At 40.4% G+C, this 17058-nt stretch overlaps 1 protein-coding gene across 1 annotated transcript in view; it reads right to left on the bottom strand.

Annotated features, from left to right (window-relative positions):
• The window catches only part of atp2b2 (ATPase plasma membrane Ca2+ transporting 2), a 136847-nt gene that overhangs the window by 61084 nt on the left and 58705 nt on the right, over positions 1-17058 (bottom strand). Inside the window, exon 2 of the mRNA XM_067586916.1 lies at positions 14803-15556. Within this exon, the coding sequence (XP_067443017.1) occupies positions 14803-15001 (199 nt within the window). The 5' untranslated portion in view covers positions 15002-15556. The remainder of the gene's footprint in view (positions 1-14802; positions 15557-17058) is intronic.

The raw sequence follows: 17058 nt of genomic DNA, 5'->3' as shown, positions 1-17058 counted from the left end.
GTACGTGGAGGAAACACACCTGTTCCCTTTTCCTCTCATGTATGACTTATGTATGGCTGTCAGTAGAGTTATAGAGGAGCAGTTGTAATGTATTCATGGCTGCAGTAATATAGTAACATTTTGACAGCTTTAACACTAATAAAGATTTAGAGCTTATAAATTCCTGTGCATTTGCCAGTCAGACTGTCAGAATCACAAGTTATTATTCAATTTTTAATAACTCCTCCTAAATAATTCCTCTGAGAGGACTGTAATGGTTTTCTATTGTATCACATGGAGAGAAATCAAGATTTGAAGAGTGCTATTTAACATTACCCTGACACTGTAATTCTCACTGCGTGGCTTTAGCCTTCCCTGCCAATAAGAAGCTGTTGTATTTTCCCTCATGCCCACACACACACACACAAAAACATTTCCAAACTGCACACAAACACAGCATGCATACTCACACAAATCGCTCTCCCCTCCCTCCCCCTTGGGAGTGAAAAGGGAGAGCAGCAAGGGCCAAGAGGCTGAAAGGGAGAGTGACAGTGGTCTATCTCCTGTCTCCCATCTGGGTGTCAGTCTCTGGTTTCGCCCAGGGGTTCAGATAAGCTCCGGACACAATAGGGACAGCTATTAAAATTCAGACTACCTGAGAGAGTCATGAAATAGTCATGACAGGTAAGGGAAATCTACACACTCTAATGTGCCCCTTATTGTCTGTCTGCCTTGAACTGTAGGAAAAATAGAGTGGAGTCAGGAGAACAGCCAACTGAATTAAAACAATGCTTTTAAATGATAAATTATATATTTAACAACAACAATAATGATGATGTTTTTCATCATTTTTACATTATTCAATACAATTTAATAAACACATCGTACAGTGGATAAAAACATGTTAGAATTATTTTCGTCCCACGCTCTTGCTACAGTATAGGAGCTTACAAACACTAACACTGTAGGGAAATTACAGCGGCGAGCGGAAAGAGTATTGAACTGTACTTGTGCAGTAGCATATTGATTGAACTGTAATGTGACTGAGCCCATGAAACCCCATCCAAAAAGTTCCATCTGCTGCACAAATGGATGCATCTCCTTTAATACTCCTGACATAAAACAGATGTACTTACGCAGTGTTCAACACAATTGATTTTTCCACATGCCACTAATGTAAGGCTAGTCATTTGGTGTTGGCAAGGTTATATTTATGCACAGTTAAGTAAACTGAACATACTAGAATATTTGTGATAGACATTTTTGTTATTACTTATTTGTTGTTGGGTTTTTTTGTTTTGTTTTTTTTCAATAGTCAAAAACCCAAAGAAAGAAAGAATGAGCAAATATTTGGGATTTTTACTTGATACTTGAAAATTTTGATTAACTGATTAATTGTTTCAGCACAACTACAGAAATTCAACTTATTCTATGCATACAAAAAATGTGTAAGCAACTAACACACCCAACTGCATTAATTGCATCTTAAATTACAGTGTTTGGTCAAAGGTTATGTACAAAACTCCCCCATGCATATTTCTTTAAAGCCAAACCTGCTGCACTGTATGTGTTTACTGGATAAAATTGCAATAGCTGAATAACACTGTCACAAGAGAAGTTCTGTAGATACTGTAGAAGCTGGAATGATGTGTTTGCACATTAGGCAGTGTCTGATTTTGGTGCTTGGATCCTGTGTCCTTGGAAAAGGGTGACTATCACTGTAGCAGTATCCCTGTAGGCTTATAGTTTGTGTTTCCTTGATGCCATCGGGCAAGGGTTAAGTATTTCTTCACCAAGGATGATTTTTAAAGGTTCAGAAAAGATAAAGTTAGAACAAGACAGTATTCATGTTCCTGTTAATTTCTTCTGCTATACGGTATGCGTGAACTCTAAGTTGAAAGATAGCTGCTTTGTGCCCTTGAGCAAGGTAGGGTTGGATCTGGTCCAAGACTGTATCTATTCATGTGCCCTTGAGAAGGAAACGCTGTCTGTCTGTCTTGGCAGCACTGGTACCACCCTTGTTCTGCCCCACAGCGGGAGAAGAGAGAGGAGAGAGGTCAACTCAGGAAAAGAGCTGACATGGAGAGAAACAAGCCTGTTATAGCCTGGGACTCTGCATATCCAGCTAAAAGTATCGCCACGCCTGTCAACTCGCTATCCATACTGCTGGCTTCCAGCAGCCAGTTCAGATTCAGGACATTTCAGAGGACAAGGGCTGGATGTTGATGTATGACAGCAACCTGGGACAAGGAAGAGTTTTGAGATGTCAGTTTCCGGCACTGTGTGTTTGTGTGACTCACTTATCTAACGACAGACTTTCCGGGCAGGCTGGTAAAAAATAATGAGGTGGTCTGGTGGCCTGGTGGTGGGAAGTTGTTTTCGAACTGGGGGGTCACAGGTTCAACAGCCACCTGTCCCTCAAGTGCCCTTGAGCAAGACACCTTTCCTCTGACTAAGACTTTCGGCTAAAATGTAGTTAAAATTACTTTAAAGTATGAAAAACATGGAGAGAGAATCATACCACTCCAAGTAAATATGAAAAGGGCAGATTTAATTTCTGGCCTTGATAACAATGTTTTTAGCATTACATCACCAAGCATCTCAAAGCCAGGGCAGCCAAGAGAAAAATGTTGTATTTCACTGCACATGTCAATCACTGTTCCTGCATGCTTAAAAGATAATCATAATAACATGATTAGACCAGATGTGAAATGCCTAGACCATCATGATAATCTGTTATTTCATATGTAATGTGAAGTGATAACTGGATTGTTTTACATGGAATAACTGCATGTTTAATATCTCAAATGATCTAAAAAAAACCCTTAAAATTCAAGTATAGCTTAAAGATTCACACAAGGAAAGTTTACTGAGCACATACAGTATGTTGTTTTGTCAGCACTGGGTTACCAAGACAATCACATGTATTTTTACATTTTCACTCTGTACACTAAAGTATACACTCACACAGGCAGACATACTGTATACTGCTGTGAGTCAGCACCGGGCTCCATGGGAACAGGCCAATAGAGTCTGGTTTTTGGCATCTGTCCTCTTAATTCAGTCAGGCATCTCTTGGGACAGCTGACTTCACTGCCGGCCATGTCCAGAATTTGTGTGTCTGTCTGTCTTACATATCCGTCTGTCGAACGGTCCCTCTGACAAGCTGGGATTTATTAGGAGAAAGTTCTCACTGCCTCAATAAAACAACTACCATATTACACAAAACATGCATTACATAAATAATATTGTTGCTTGCTTGTGTTACTGTTTGACTTTGACCAATATGCAAATGGTTACAACATGTAAAAGCTCTGTAGCTTTGTCTGATTCTCCCTCCTTTGTATCTTTGTCATAAGGCTTTTAAATTGATATCAACCAGTATTTAATAAAAAAAGAGGCATAGTTTCCTCATATTTTGTACATTCAAGACCAATTTTTCGAACAAGGATTAGGCCTAGTTCTAGACTAAAAATGCATTTCAGTGAATAATGGATATAAATTTTGTTTTAGTCCAAGACTTTGTTTAATCCCTGTCTGGGAAACCAGCCCACTGTGTACTTCTCCAGAGACAGTAATCAAACTCTGATATGAAAGCCTAAGCATCTGAGAAGTGATTGCACTTCACAACACATCCCAGTGGAAATGTTCACAAGCCATTATTATTTTTTCCCTACACCTGCTCATCTTTTTGTAATATGCCACATTAAAAAACACTGGCACAGCTTTGCTACAAGGCATACTTTGCAATTAGGTATACATAAGGTTCATAGGTTGTCACTAAAAATGTTATCATTGGTGAATAAATTCTTTATTAATGCTTAGTAGATGAGTAGGAAGCTGCATAAACAAAATTACCTTTTGGGTTGACAGGTTGGGAAAGCTTTCTTGGTTTTCTGTTTTATATCAAGCCATGAATGTTGCAGTTTTAATTGTTGGCAAGTCAGTGATGAAGGATGAAAGGCTTTTCAATTTACAGTAAGCTATCAAGCTTGCAGATTCAAATGTTAGTGCAGTAAATCATTCATACACTAAAAGGTTATTTTTCCTCATGTTTTTTTGATGACAGGTAGAATTACTCTGCGGGATGGGTTTTTTATGATTAATTAAAGCTAAAATCTGTAATGCTTTTGCATTAATACATTGTTTAATGCATCTCTACCATGGTGTGTTATAAAACATAGATGACACAGTTAAAATGAGGTTTGTTTGCTTGTGCCTGTCAACTTCAAGATGCCAAACTTTCATTTCTTTCCATTTAACTGTTGTCTCTGCATACCAAAAAGAAAAAAAAGCAACAATAGACACTTTGTCATCTTTGTTTTAGTTTGAACCTGCAGAAAGTTATGGACTGTAGCTTTAAAGATCAAACTACAAAGACAAAGCAAGTCCTTTGGCAGAGGATAAACACCAACCAGAGATTCTTTCAACTGTGTGCTTACATTCTAGTAACCCACATTCTTACAAGTTATTTTCATTTGTGAATTATACTAACTGATCTAAAAACATTAACAAATGAATTCACAATAACTAACATTTAGAGTGACAACTTAAAGTCATATCAAAGAAATGTATCAGCTGAACTGCTCCTTAAGACTTTCTTTCCCTAATACATCTTCTTAATATTGCATATATCGATCAGCCACAACATTAAAACCCTGACCTGCTAAAACAGCTCTGACCCTTTGACGCAGAACTCTAAAAGACTTCAGAAGGTGTCCTCTGCTATCTGGCACCAAGACATTAGCAGCAGATCCTTTAAGTGCTTTAAGTTGTGAGGTGGGGCCTCCATGGATCAGACTTGTTTTTCCAGCACATCCCACAGATGCTTGATCGGACTGAGATCTTGGGACTTTGGAGGCCAAGGCAACTCCTTGAACTCTTTGTCATGTTCCTCAAACCATTCCTGAATAATTTTTGCAGTGTAGAAGGGCGCATTATCCTGCTGAAAGAGGCCACTGCAATCCTGGAATACTGTTGCCATGACGGGATGTACTTGGTCTGCAACAATGTTTAAGTAGGTGGTACATGTCATGTACATGTACATGTAATATTGACATGACTGCCAGGACCCAAGGTTTCCCAGCAGAACATTGCCCAGAGCATCACACTGCCTCCGCTGGCTTGCCATCTTCCCATAGTGCATCCTGTTGCCTTATGTTCTCCAGATAAATGACGCACATGTACCCGACTGTCCACATGATGTAAAAGAAAATGTGATTCATCAGACCAGGCCACCTTCTTCCATTGCTCCATGGTCCAGTTCTGATGCTCACATGCCCATTGTAGGCGCTTTTGGTGGTGGACAGGGGTCAGCATGGGCACTCTGACTGGTCTGCGGCAACGCAGCCCAATACGCAGCAAAGTGGGATGCACTGTGTGTTCTTACACCTGTCTATCATAGCCAGCATTAACTTTTCAGCAATTTGTGCTACAGTAGCTCTTCTGTGGGATCGGACCAGACGGGTTAACCCTCACTCCCCACACGTATCAGTGGGCCTAAAACGCCCATGACCCTGTCGCCAGTTTACAGCTTGTCCTTCCTTGGACCACTTTTGGTAGGTACTGACCACTGCATACCAGGAACATCCCACAAGACCTGCCATTTTGGAGATCCTCTGACCCAGTCGTCTAGCCATCACAATTTGGCCCTTGTCAAAGTCAATCATCCTTATGCTTGCCCATTTTTCCTGCTTCCAGCACTCCAAATTCAAGAACTGACTGTTCACTTGCTGCCTAATATATCCCAAACCTTGACAGGTGCCATTGTAACGAGATAATCAATGTTATTCACTTCACCTGTCAGTGGTTTTAATGTTGTGGCTGATCGGTAGAGTTCTGTTGCAGAGTGATTGACCGATGAGCCATAATGCTGCTTCAGCCTGCCTCAAGGTCACTGCTACTACACTGCAGAAGAACACCTGTGTGAGTAGTGGTGTGTATTTGTGTCTGTGTGTGTGTCTACCTACAATGTGGTTTTGCTCCCTCACAGAGCAAAATGGCTGTGTATCATTTATAATCTGTCCTCTGAGAGCCATCTCCCTTCTTCACTGCCTCCTATTTCATTCTCTCTTTTTCTACCTCTTCTATCCTTTTTACAGAGCCACTGGGGGAGGGGAGGAGAGAGGAGGGCAGAAACGAGAGGAGGAGAAGAGGAGAGGAGGAGAGGAGTTGCAGAGCAGGAGAAATTGTCCTTATTAAAGAGACAGCAGCTCCATGTGAGAGATCCCTTGTGGGACAGAGATTAAATAGACTGCATCAGAGGGGAACGCGCTCGTGGTGCTGTGACTGGAGGACGCGATTAGTATGATCATCAGGGAGGGATGGAGGGAGGGTGGAAAAGAAAGGGAGCAAGGAGGAGAGGTAGGATGAGTGATAAACAGACTAGAAGAACAGAGGAGAGGTGGAGAAGGAACAACAGGGTCGAGAATACGATGTGTAGAAATGTTGAAGCACGCAGACTGAAATGTACACTTTATTTCAAGGGAGGGATGACAAAAGATTAGAAGGAAAACAGGACAAAGATGGATGTAAATGAAGAAAAAGAAGAGAGCAGAAAGGGTGTATAAACCAAACTCGAAAGGAGAAGGTGAGAAGAGGTGGATAAAATGAGTGGGGCAAACAGTTTCCCGAGTTATGTATAGAATTCATAAAGGCCTCGTCATGGGACCAGTACAGAACACAGCAAGTGAGGTATGTAGGAGGAATAAGAAGAGTAATAGCAGCATAGCACAGTACAGATATTAAAGAGGGGAACTACAAAAATGATACTAGGTGGACAACTGCATCTGTGGGAGGAGGCGGCTATCAAACAAACAGCAGAATAGAGAAATAGAAAGATAAACAGACTAATTAAGGGTTAGTTTACTAATTTTATACACATCTGACCCTTGGCATTGCGTCATAGACATGAAGAAAGAGGCAGGAATAATGTTTCTTGGTCATCCTTATTTTATCAAATCTTCTTTCTTTCTCCTGCTACACCTCCAATTCATTTTCTTTTACTTCTCTGTCTACATTTTCTGCCAACTACACACGTATACACACCACTACATCTGTGTCCTTGAGCGATGGACATGAATCAGGGCAATGTCACTTAAGAAAAATGGATGTAAACATCCAAATCACTGGTTACAAATCAATAGATTTCTGTGTGAGACCCGATGCTGTACTGTAAGTGTGTTTGTGTGGAGGCATTTGGGGATTGGTGAGTGTGTGGTTTTGAATCAAATTCTGATAAACAAGTGTTAACGTCAATGAGTGGACTGTTTACACAAGAACCATCAACAAGCTTCTCCCAGGAGAAATACAAGTATTGTGTATTATGTATCATCTGGCCACCATCCACCACTGTCATTACTGCCACAAAAAGCAATGTAGGAGCATTCCCCTATGGGATTTGCTATAAACACAACTGTCCTCAATCAATTCATAGTGACCTGCATTTCTGCAAGCCATTTTTTCCACCTGTCAAAACTTACCACGTATTATATTGCTGCAATTGAATGATTAATAATGGTAAAAAATATTATCTTTATTTATTATCTTTATTGTCTTTGATAAAATCATCATTAAATATCTCTCTTTCAACAAAGATAATCTGATTAATATCAATCAAAAATCAACATCTATATCTTGTTAATAAAATTTTCCACCAGTTTAGGTACAAACAAAAGTTAAAACATATCAATCTTTTAAAATGGTGTGCTACTTTTGCAGCACTATCACAATGTTACTAACTGAGCATTAGAAGTGAGAGTAGAAGAGAGAGAGATGATGAAGGTTATAGATGTAGAGCAGGTCTATTTAGGCTACGCTGTACAGTGGCCCATTGGGATACCAGCAGCCGACCAGCACACAGAAATAGAAATGGGAGCAGAGGACAGAGAGGAGACAGAGAAAGGAGAAGAGGTAAGGTGTGGTGAGAGAGAAAAATGGGAGGTGGGAGGGTTGATGAGGACGAGGTCTTGAGGGGACAGGAAGGAGAGGTAGAGGGGGACAAAGATAGGGAGGAAGTGAGAGAAATTTAAAGGTGCCCTGCAGAGCAGTTCATTTGTTTATTTATGAGAGGGTCCCCGTTTTGTTTGTCTCATGTACACGTGATACACAGCACTGCCAATGGTTTCACACTATTCCAATTATCTGCAGGTGGCTTTAATGTGCCAAGAAACGCAGCAATGCGCCAACAAAAGGCAGGGAAGAAAAAGACTGCAAGCTAGTAAACATGGATGTAAACAATGCAGGTTTTAAACTTTTAACAAAAGTCAGCTTTGCAAATGTTTTGTGAGGAAGGAAATGCATTCAATATGTTTGTTAGACCTCAGGGATGCATTTTGGTAACACTTAATTTAAACATAATTTCTGTTTGTTTATGAGAAAACTCCACACGTCAGCTTTAAGTCAGACATCATGGATAATTTAACCATCCTATAGATTTATGTTATGTCTGTATGTATGTTTATTTTATTCTTTTTCTATTTTATTACTACTAAAACTACCTTTCTGACCAAAAACGTTTTCAGCCACCGTTGCAATGGAGAAAAAGCCAGTTAGAGGCTCACATCAGAGCTGTAGCAAATTCAAAATGTTTAGTTGTTGCAATTGGTAACAACAACTGGTACCATAGTTGCCAAATGCATCCAAATTTGATGGAGGATCCAAGAGTGAACTGATTTATGCTGCTAAATTTATTATAAGGTTTCTACAAAGTGTAAACTTTAGCTTCCGTTCGACATTAGCAACACACGCAACAGAATTCTAACTCGATAATTACATGTTTCATAACAAAATGCACAGTATGAGTCATAGTTAACTTCTGTCCATACATTTTTATGTGCACAGGCATGTACCTTTGACCTTTTAATCAAAGAACTGAATATTTCACAAAGTTGCCCACAAAGTTGTTCAGTCATTCTGACCTGTTGAAGATCCGCGTAGGATCAAAGCGTTGTCCAGGTTAAATTTTGTGGTTTGGAGTAAGTGTGCAGGCGTTACCGTTTCATTGATTTTACTTTTTAATAGCCCTGCACCTATGTGATGTGTTCTAAATATTCTCCTTCAACTTTTACTTGTAGAACTACATGAGCCTGAAATAACTCTTCCAAGTAAAAAATCTATGGGGTGAAGAAGATGAGGAAAAAAAATGGGAGACATGAGATGGAGATGTCACTATTCAGGGTTACATGATTAAATGTAGGTTTTCAAGGTTATGTTAAATGTTATTTCCTTATTTTCAGTCATATATATATAATGTTAAAATGTCAGATGTTCATTTTAATGTGGCCAAAGTTTCAAATAATGAGGTCAACATATGTAGAAGTAATCCCTGTGAGCAAAAAGCACCAGCTTCAGACTGCTCTGAACACTCGGTTTCCAATGGTTTTTTCTACTTTCAGCCCAAGCCAACATCGGCTCATGATGGACTTCTGTACATGGTCATCTGCTCCCCACACAGCACAAGAGTTCACTGCTCTGCTCTGCTAACATTATCGCATTTTTCCATTGTTTTAGGAGTAGTCACGCAGAGCCATGACCCGAGTCTAGCTGGCAAGCTGTGTGTTTTTCCATTACACAGCATGGCAGGGGTAAAATAAGTGGGAGTTATGCTGGTCGTCTGCAGCTCTTCATCAAACATCTCACTGTGGCTGTTTCTGCTTTTACTATTCCTCCCTGCATTATTTCTAACTGATCTGCTGAACAAAGAGCTCCAAATATATCCATATCTTGTTGTGTTGACTGGTTTTTAGCACCACCGTAACGAAGCTCTGCTAATTCGGTGAGGAACACGTTTCATTTCCTGTGAATTCTTCACAACAAAAGTCTTCCATTATTTAGTCATTTAAAAGCTTTTAATATGAAGCAGTAAAGCAGGAAATGTTAGGTTTGCATCGGCGGTAATTTAACACAACTCTGATATGGCTGCCCCTCGGCAGGCTTCCAGAAAGCTGGCAAATCAGACATAGTGGGCTCATCAGGAGGGGGGGCCTTAAAGAGTCAGGAGCTAAGACTGCCTGTTAAGAGACAGAGGCTGTACTGAGGGGCTACATAAAGGGCCAGTGTAAGATAAATAAAGAGTTTTTTGAACGGTGAATCATGCAAAGCTACTCTAGTGGAGTCCCAGAATAAAATATAGAGCTGGAAATGAGCATAATAGGTCCCCTTTTAGTTTAAAACATTACATTTTTGATGTGGTGTTGGTTAAGGTAACGGTAAACATCTGTTACAGCCTTCATCAGAACTCCTGGTGTTCACAGTCGGTAGGTGGTGGAGGAGGTGTGCCTATGTGCAGTGGGAATCAAATCATGAACCGAAGGCCAGAGGAGACTGAAGTAGCAGGGAGACTGAAATGAAGCCTGGTGATTTCTTAGAGGCCAAAGAATAACATTAGAAGTAAAATGTGCAAGGGTGAGGATATGACATTGAGGGATCAGTCTATATTATAAGTTATTAAAAAAACAACAACTTGTAACTCATATTGGCCATTTAAAGGTACTGCTGTATAGTAAGTATTTAGCACTGTCTCTCATGCATGAGATAGTGATTCAGCCCATCACCTTGGTTTGAGAAGTCGTACCGATGTACAACTCTTCGGACAGTGAACTGAAATTATAAAAAGGTATGATAGCCATGAGTTTCATCTTTTAGGGGTGTCTTTTGATTTTCTTCTTTGTATGATGATATAGGACATTCTGTACATAAGTGAAAATTCACAGAACTGTTGTAATTCCTTTATGAGACAAATAAATAATCTGCATCCATAATTCAGTATGCATGCTGTTGTGATGCATATTTTAAATGTTATTTTAGTAAAAATTGCAGGCATTTTGAGGTGGACAGACTCCTTGTATATAATGCATTTCCCAATGTGGTACCTATATTTATTTTTCCTTACCGGCAACGTCTTGCTAAGTACCCTCCTACCCTCCTGTTCTCACAACATCAAAGACTATCAATGCCCTAAGCACCTCTTTATCCTCCCAGCCCTCGAGGAACAGCTACGTCCTGAGCACTCTCTCGCAATTCCTTGCTCCCCACCCAGGAGGACCTACTGATGTGCTGAAGCTTTCTACCGTCTCTTGAGAAAATAATTGTACTGTCAGCACCAAACGTCTTTTTTCTCCTATCTCACAAGAAGCAGGTCATACCCCGAGCAGCTTCCTGGCGTCTCTTCTCAGAAACTAAGCTTTAGCTTGACATCCCATCTGGCCTCTGAATGACTCATACTATTCACCCGCTGGCTGCCTGAGGGAAATGCTAGCTTCTTCACCCTGCAGTCACCTACAAGGCAACACATAGGTAACTACATCCTGGGTGCAGGTATACAGTACAAGGAACCAGGCTACTGAGAAAATTGAAGGGTAAGAGACAGAGAATCCTTGCATGCTGAGATGTGCCACTTAATCGGCATTCATTTCATCATCATCAGGGTGTATCAAGCTATCTCATGCGATTTTGATTTGAAAAAAGGATTTTTACTTTTTAATCTTTAATTTATGTATGACATTTCTCCTCTTTGGGTTATAGAAATTATGCATCCATTGGGGTCATTAAACCTTAATGTGTAGAAGGAAGCTTCTAGTTCCTAAAAAGTTCTAATTGTTAACAATAGAGACATGTTTCCCCAAACCGTGGCTATTATATTGTATGTGCTATACTGTTTCCTTTCTGATTATCATGTACATATTTCAGTAGGTATCGTGTGGGAGTTATTGTGCTGTAGCGGTCCTCAGTCTTTCATGTATTCTCCTATTGCTCCACTTAGAAATGTAGTGAGCGCTGTATACTTGAACCCTAAGGCCAGAGTATGGTTATTTACTAATAACTTTAATTTCTTATTAGATAAATAAACAGGTTCTCAAATGTCTCACTGCTGGACCAAATTTTTACAGTTTTATGTACTGTAGCAACAATGCGGCGTTAGCCTTGTGCCTGGTGTGTCTAAATACATGTAGTCAAGAGTGCAACCTCTTCGTTGGTTGCATTTCTATACTTACAGAGCCATTATGCATTTATGCTGCATAACGGGCTATAGCCATTCATGAACTGTTAGTATCATGTGAAAGGGCTGGTATAGGCTATAGTATGTGGGGTTAATAGGTCAACCGTGCTCAGGGCCTCTTACCATCAAACACAGGCCCCTGGGACACATAGAGATTACACACAACACACATGATGACAGCAAGCAATACAGAATACCTTCAAGGATAATTACCACGATCATATTTCTGAGGTAACATATGTTCTGTGGAGCAACCACACACAGACACACAGCACACTAGAGGACCCACACGGCATAAACATAGAAACACCTGGGATCACTAATGCAAATAGCACCAGATACCATTACTCAGTTTCCACTTATTGCAGGTTCCAGTGAGAGATAAAATAATTAAGTAAAACAATTAATAATTATAACCAGGGATGAGAGAAGAGAAGCATCCTGCTTGTTAGCAGTAGAGAAAGATCTTTACCAAAACATAATAGATTTATGTTCTTCATTTTCCATCCCATGCGGCCAAAATCTTCACACAATGTTATGTAAATCCAATGAATTTCACATATCTGAATATAATTAATGGAGCACAATTGTGGTAATGTTTAGATAATATATATATATATATTATATATATATAAAATATATAAATAATAATCCAGTTGGCAGAGCATGGCCTTTAGATACATTCTGGTTGTTCCTAGATCAACTTAAAACAAACACTGTGGACACCTTTAAAAAGCATTTGTTCAGATTTGTCTTTGGGTAATTTTCTATTTTCTATTTATTCTGTTTTTTATTGTGTTTTATGTCTGTATGTATGTTTATGCTTTATTTCCTCTGTGAAACACTTTGTGATGTCTCTGCTCTTGAAAGGTGTTACATAAATAAAGTTAATTACTTACTTACTTCTGAACTGCTCCTTAGAGCAATGTTTTCCTGTTTTTCTTCTGTGTTCTTTTACTATTATTATTTTTCCCATTGGACATTTCAAAAAGGAAGTTTTTTTTTGTCTGTGATACAGAATAACTTAAGCATGGTAGTCCTAATTTGCAATAAGAAATTATTGTTTTGAGAATATAATAAATGTTTAAAATGTGTTGCATCGAGTAAATTTTGACTCAACAACTGAAAGCAAAAAATTACCAATAGCAGTTAGCATGTTAATAATTATAATTTTCCTGTTTCTATTTCAGAAGTTAAATTACTTCAATTTTAGTTTTATTGCAAGTCTGGAGGCTGTGATTCTCAGTTAGTGTTCAGCATGCTGATAAAATGTAATGTTTGTGTATCCAATCGGGATGCTCGTGAGAAAAATGAAATTATAATTTTATGTCCATTATGATAATTTTATTGCTGGTTCACATTTAGTTTCATTTCAGTATCGCTGTAACACTGCAGGCATGTTTTACTCTGGTGTTGCAAATATGGTGATGAGCAAAAGGCACTCTATCCGCTGTCAATGCCAGTGTTCTATTCCATCCCATTTTTATTCAACTCTCTCTCAAGATTTTCTGAATTTATCTAGTTCTCTGTGATGTTGTCTCCTTGCAGGTATTACTTAGAAGTGGTGCTATTGGATGTGAAGACCTGGAAACACAATCTTCCGTGACCATCAGCCTATAAGGTTACAGGTTACCTCTGATGTCACACAGGTAACACTACATGAATACTGATCAATGATCCCTACCCCAGAGGAGGTGGATGATTTCAACGCTGTTATAAATATTCAATACACAGATGTAAAAGCATTAGAGAGGTCCAATTTTTGTATGTTTGCTGTGCTGCTGCTTCACAGGTGCTCTCCCTTTAATAGCAGCTGGGGATGAAGCAACAGAAAATCCTACTTTAATGCAATTTGTAGATATTACAGGTTGGGGCATTTAAATAATAGATGCATGTGTAAGTGTTTGAATTGCCTAGAGGATATTATGACAAAGCTAAGGTACGTACAGTATGTGATAAAAAAAGGTGTATTCAAGGTATTCTGTGGTAGACGAACGGGCTGACACCATCACATGCTATGCTGCTATGCAATTGTCACATCTTTTTATTGAAAATCTTCTCTATGAAGAAAAATGCTGTATTTCAATACAGCTGAACTAACCTACAACTGTTTGGAAGAAAAAGTATAAATAGATATTGGCATTGGCAGTGCATTTGCACTGCAGTAAGGAAACATATACCATATATTTTTAAATGAAAATTAATAAAAAAGAGACAGGTATGACATTGGATTTTTTGCTTTCTCATTCCACTCATGCCCAGTTCATATTTGCAGACGCCACAGAACATCCCACGTGGCCAAAACCTTCACCGTGTTGCCCCAGAGACCTGCTCCTTAATAAAGCTACGGCTGATTGGCTGACGGGACAGGAGAATGACAAGGGAGGGTGGGGGGGCTTGAGTGGAGGAGGGGGAGTGGGGGGGGGGCTAAACTGTCCAGAGAGATTTCTATGCATACTAAACAGGTCAAACACTAGCCGGCTGAGAAGAATTTTCATTAGTCCCTTCAAACGGGACTCCCTCCCCTGTCTGCTGTTCTGATGCTGTGCTTATGCATTTCTCCAGGTGCTTTACAAGGTTTGTGTATGTCTGTGCTCTTAACAATGATTTTAATATCAAATAAAGCAGGTGTAGCAAGTAAATAATGAATCCAAACCCAAATCAATAGTGAATCCAATGAAAATCTACCATCAGTCTTATGTACGGTACAACATAGTAGGACACATTCCTCAAGATGAGATCCTGCATATGAAACACACCACTGCACACACATTCACATACACACCCACGCACGCACACATACACAGAGAAGCAGAGGGACTCACCTTCTGTGGGTGAGGTTTTCAGTCGTCTGCACAGTCCCTCTACGCCCCCGTAGTCCTCCTGGAGCTTGACCACCGCCTCTGTGCCACGCAGCTCCATCAACGAGCGCAGATCCATGATCGAGCAGCCGAAGCCCGCTGCATGGTTGCCCTCGTTTCTTTGGTTCTTGGCATAAAAATCGCTGTTTGACATGTCCCCCATGATGTCAGCTAGTCAGGTCAGTTAGATTAGTGTTTGTTATTGCTTATAGATCAATCAAAAAGCTTGCACAACAGAGAGATGAGCTCAGTCTCATCCAAAATAAAAATCCAAAATTGGAATCAAGCAGGCGACAACAACCAAAAAAGGAAAAAGAATGCCACTTGTAGGTTAAGTGGGCAGATTGAGATATTAAAAAGGGGGGGGGGATCCAAGGGGATTAATTGATGAGCAGCTTCTCTGTTTCAGGAGAGACTGTCAGATATAAGCAGACCAAAAACCATCAGAGAAGTGAAGAAACAGAAGAGGAGAAAGAGCAGCAGAGAACAAGGAGAGGAGGGGATGACGAAACACAAATTGGGAGCATCCAGGTGAGCGTCGGACAGCCCCAGTGGTCAGGTCCTGAGAAGTGCAATGATGGTGGTTGCAAGTCCTGTAGGTCTCAGGCTCACCACGGCTGCAGTCCAGACCCGCTCCATGTGTGGCTTCCCATTGCTGCTATTCTGCTGTTGCCTCCGTTGCCTCTCTGTCTCTACATGGTGGTCTTCCCCATCACTGCTACAGAGAGAGAGGGAGAGAGAGAGAGAGAGAGAGAAAGACGAATTCGAGAGATGAATTCAAAGAGGACAGAAGGTGAGGGAGGAGGAGAGAGAGACACAGAAAGAGAGCACAAGGATGAGCGTTGCGTTCTCAGGGCAGGGGTGAATGCAGCGGTAGATGTTGCACGGCTGAAGGACAGCCTTTCCTGGCTGCTGCAGTAACTGTAGCTCTGCTGTCTCTATCTACTGCTGCTGCTGCCGCTACTGGTGCTGCTAACCTCATTCTGAGGACACGCCGACTGACAGAGAGAGAGAGAGAGAGAGAGAGAGAGAGAGAGAAAGAGAGAGAGGATATGAAAGAGAGGGAGGGTGGAGAGGATGCTCCTTTCTGGTGCAGAGCAGAGAGGAGTTGTGCGCGGGCGGGAGGCTGGGGCTGCTCTGACGACAAAGCGGAGAGGCAGCACGTAACGCTGCGCTGTCACAGGGAGGATGGGCTGAGCTAGAAAGCTGCTGCTGCTGTCTCACCACTAGTTCTCTCTCATTCTACAGTAAGTGACCTCTCCTATGCAGTCACTCTATCTCAGTGATAAATTCCTCTCTGCCTGTTGTCTTGTAATAGCTGGCATTAATGATTTCGCTCCATGTCTCCCACCCTCCCACCTTAGAGCTACACTCAGCTCGGAGAAGAGACTTCTGCAGTGTTAGAGCAGCAGACTGCAATTAACTACATTATGATGATTCAAAGTCTAACCACTTTACAGCAACTGAAAGGAAAGCAACACCATGAAATTAAAAAAACTGAATACAGCTTGACAAGATACCAAGAAAAGAACAAAACCAACAATGCGTTAGTGCATCTCTCAGTACTTCTGGCTTCCCTGCATCGTCTGTGGCACTCATTGTTCCCACTGAGAATGTCAAATTTAAAAACTGATCACATATGTCGTTTCAGTCAAAAAAGGTTGCAACAGCTGGGCACTGTAGTTATGAGCAAAAATTACTCAAACGGCCGTGGTTTAATAGACATTTGGTGCTCGACTGAGTTTTTTACAGCACAAGGACTGAAAATAAATACGCCCAGTGCAACGGTGTGGCTCATTCATGTGTTTTTAATAGTTTTTGGACAACAATGGACCTCTATGGCCTAGGGAAATAAGCTACAGTACACAGGCTTTGGCTTCACTGACAATACTTGTTAGTAGTAGAATCAGTTCACTGCTGGTTTTGGTCATTTCATGGAATTTATTTTAAATAAGAAAAACATCGACATTCCCTATAAAGTCACCAGTCACCTCCGCACAAACACAAATACATAATATCAGTACACAATGAATGCACAAAACACTATTTATCTGTCACCAATGATTTACACGAGTGCCTCCATTTTCAATCAATGACTGAAAATGGAGGAAAATTGATCAACCCTAACTAGATGTATCAAAAATGAGGTTCATCATTAATATAATTATGTAAAGTAAACCTCTGGCTCACAGCTGCCCTTCATCCCTACCCATCCACTAA

Source organism: Thunnus thynnus, chromosome 4 (genome assembly GCF_963924715.1).
Source record: "Thunnus thynnus chromosome 4, fThuThy2.1, whole genome shotgun sequence".
NCBI lineage: Eukaryota > Metazoa > Chordata > Actinopteri > Scombriformes > Scombridae > Thunnus > Thunnus thynnus.
The sequence above is the reverse complement of the archived record's forward strand: the minus strand, read 5'-3'. Positions and strand labels throughout refer to the sequence as shown.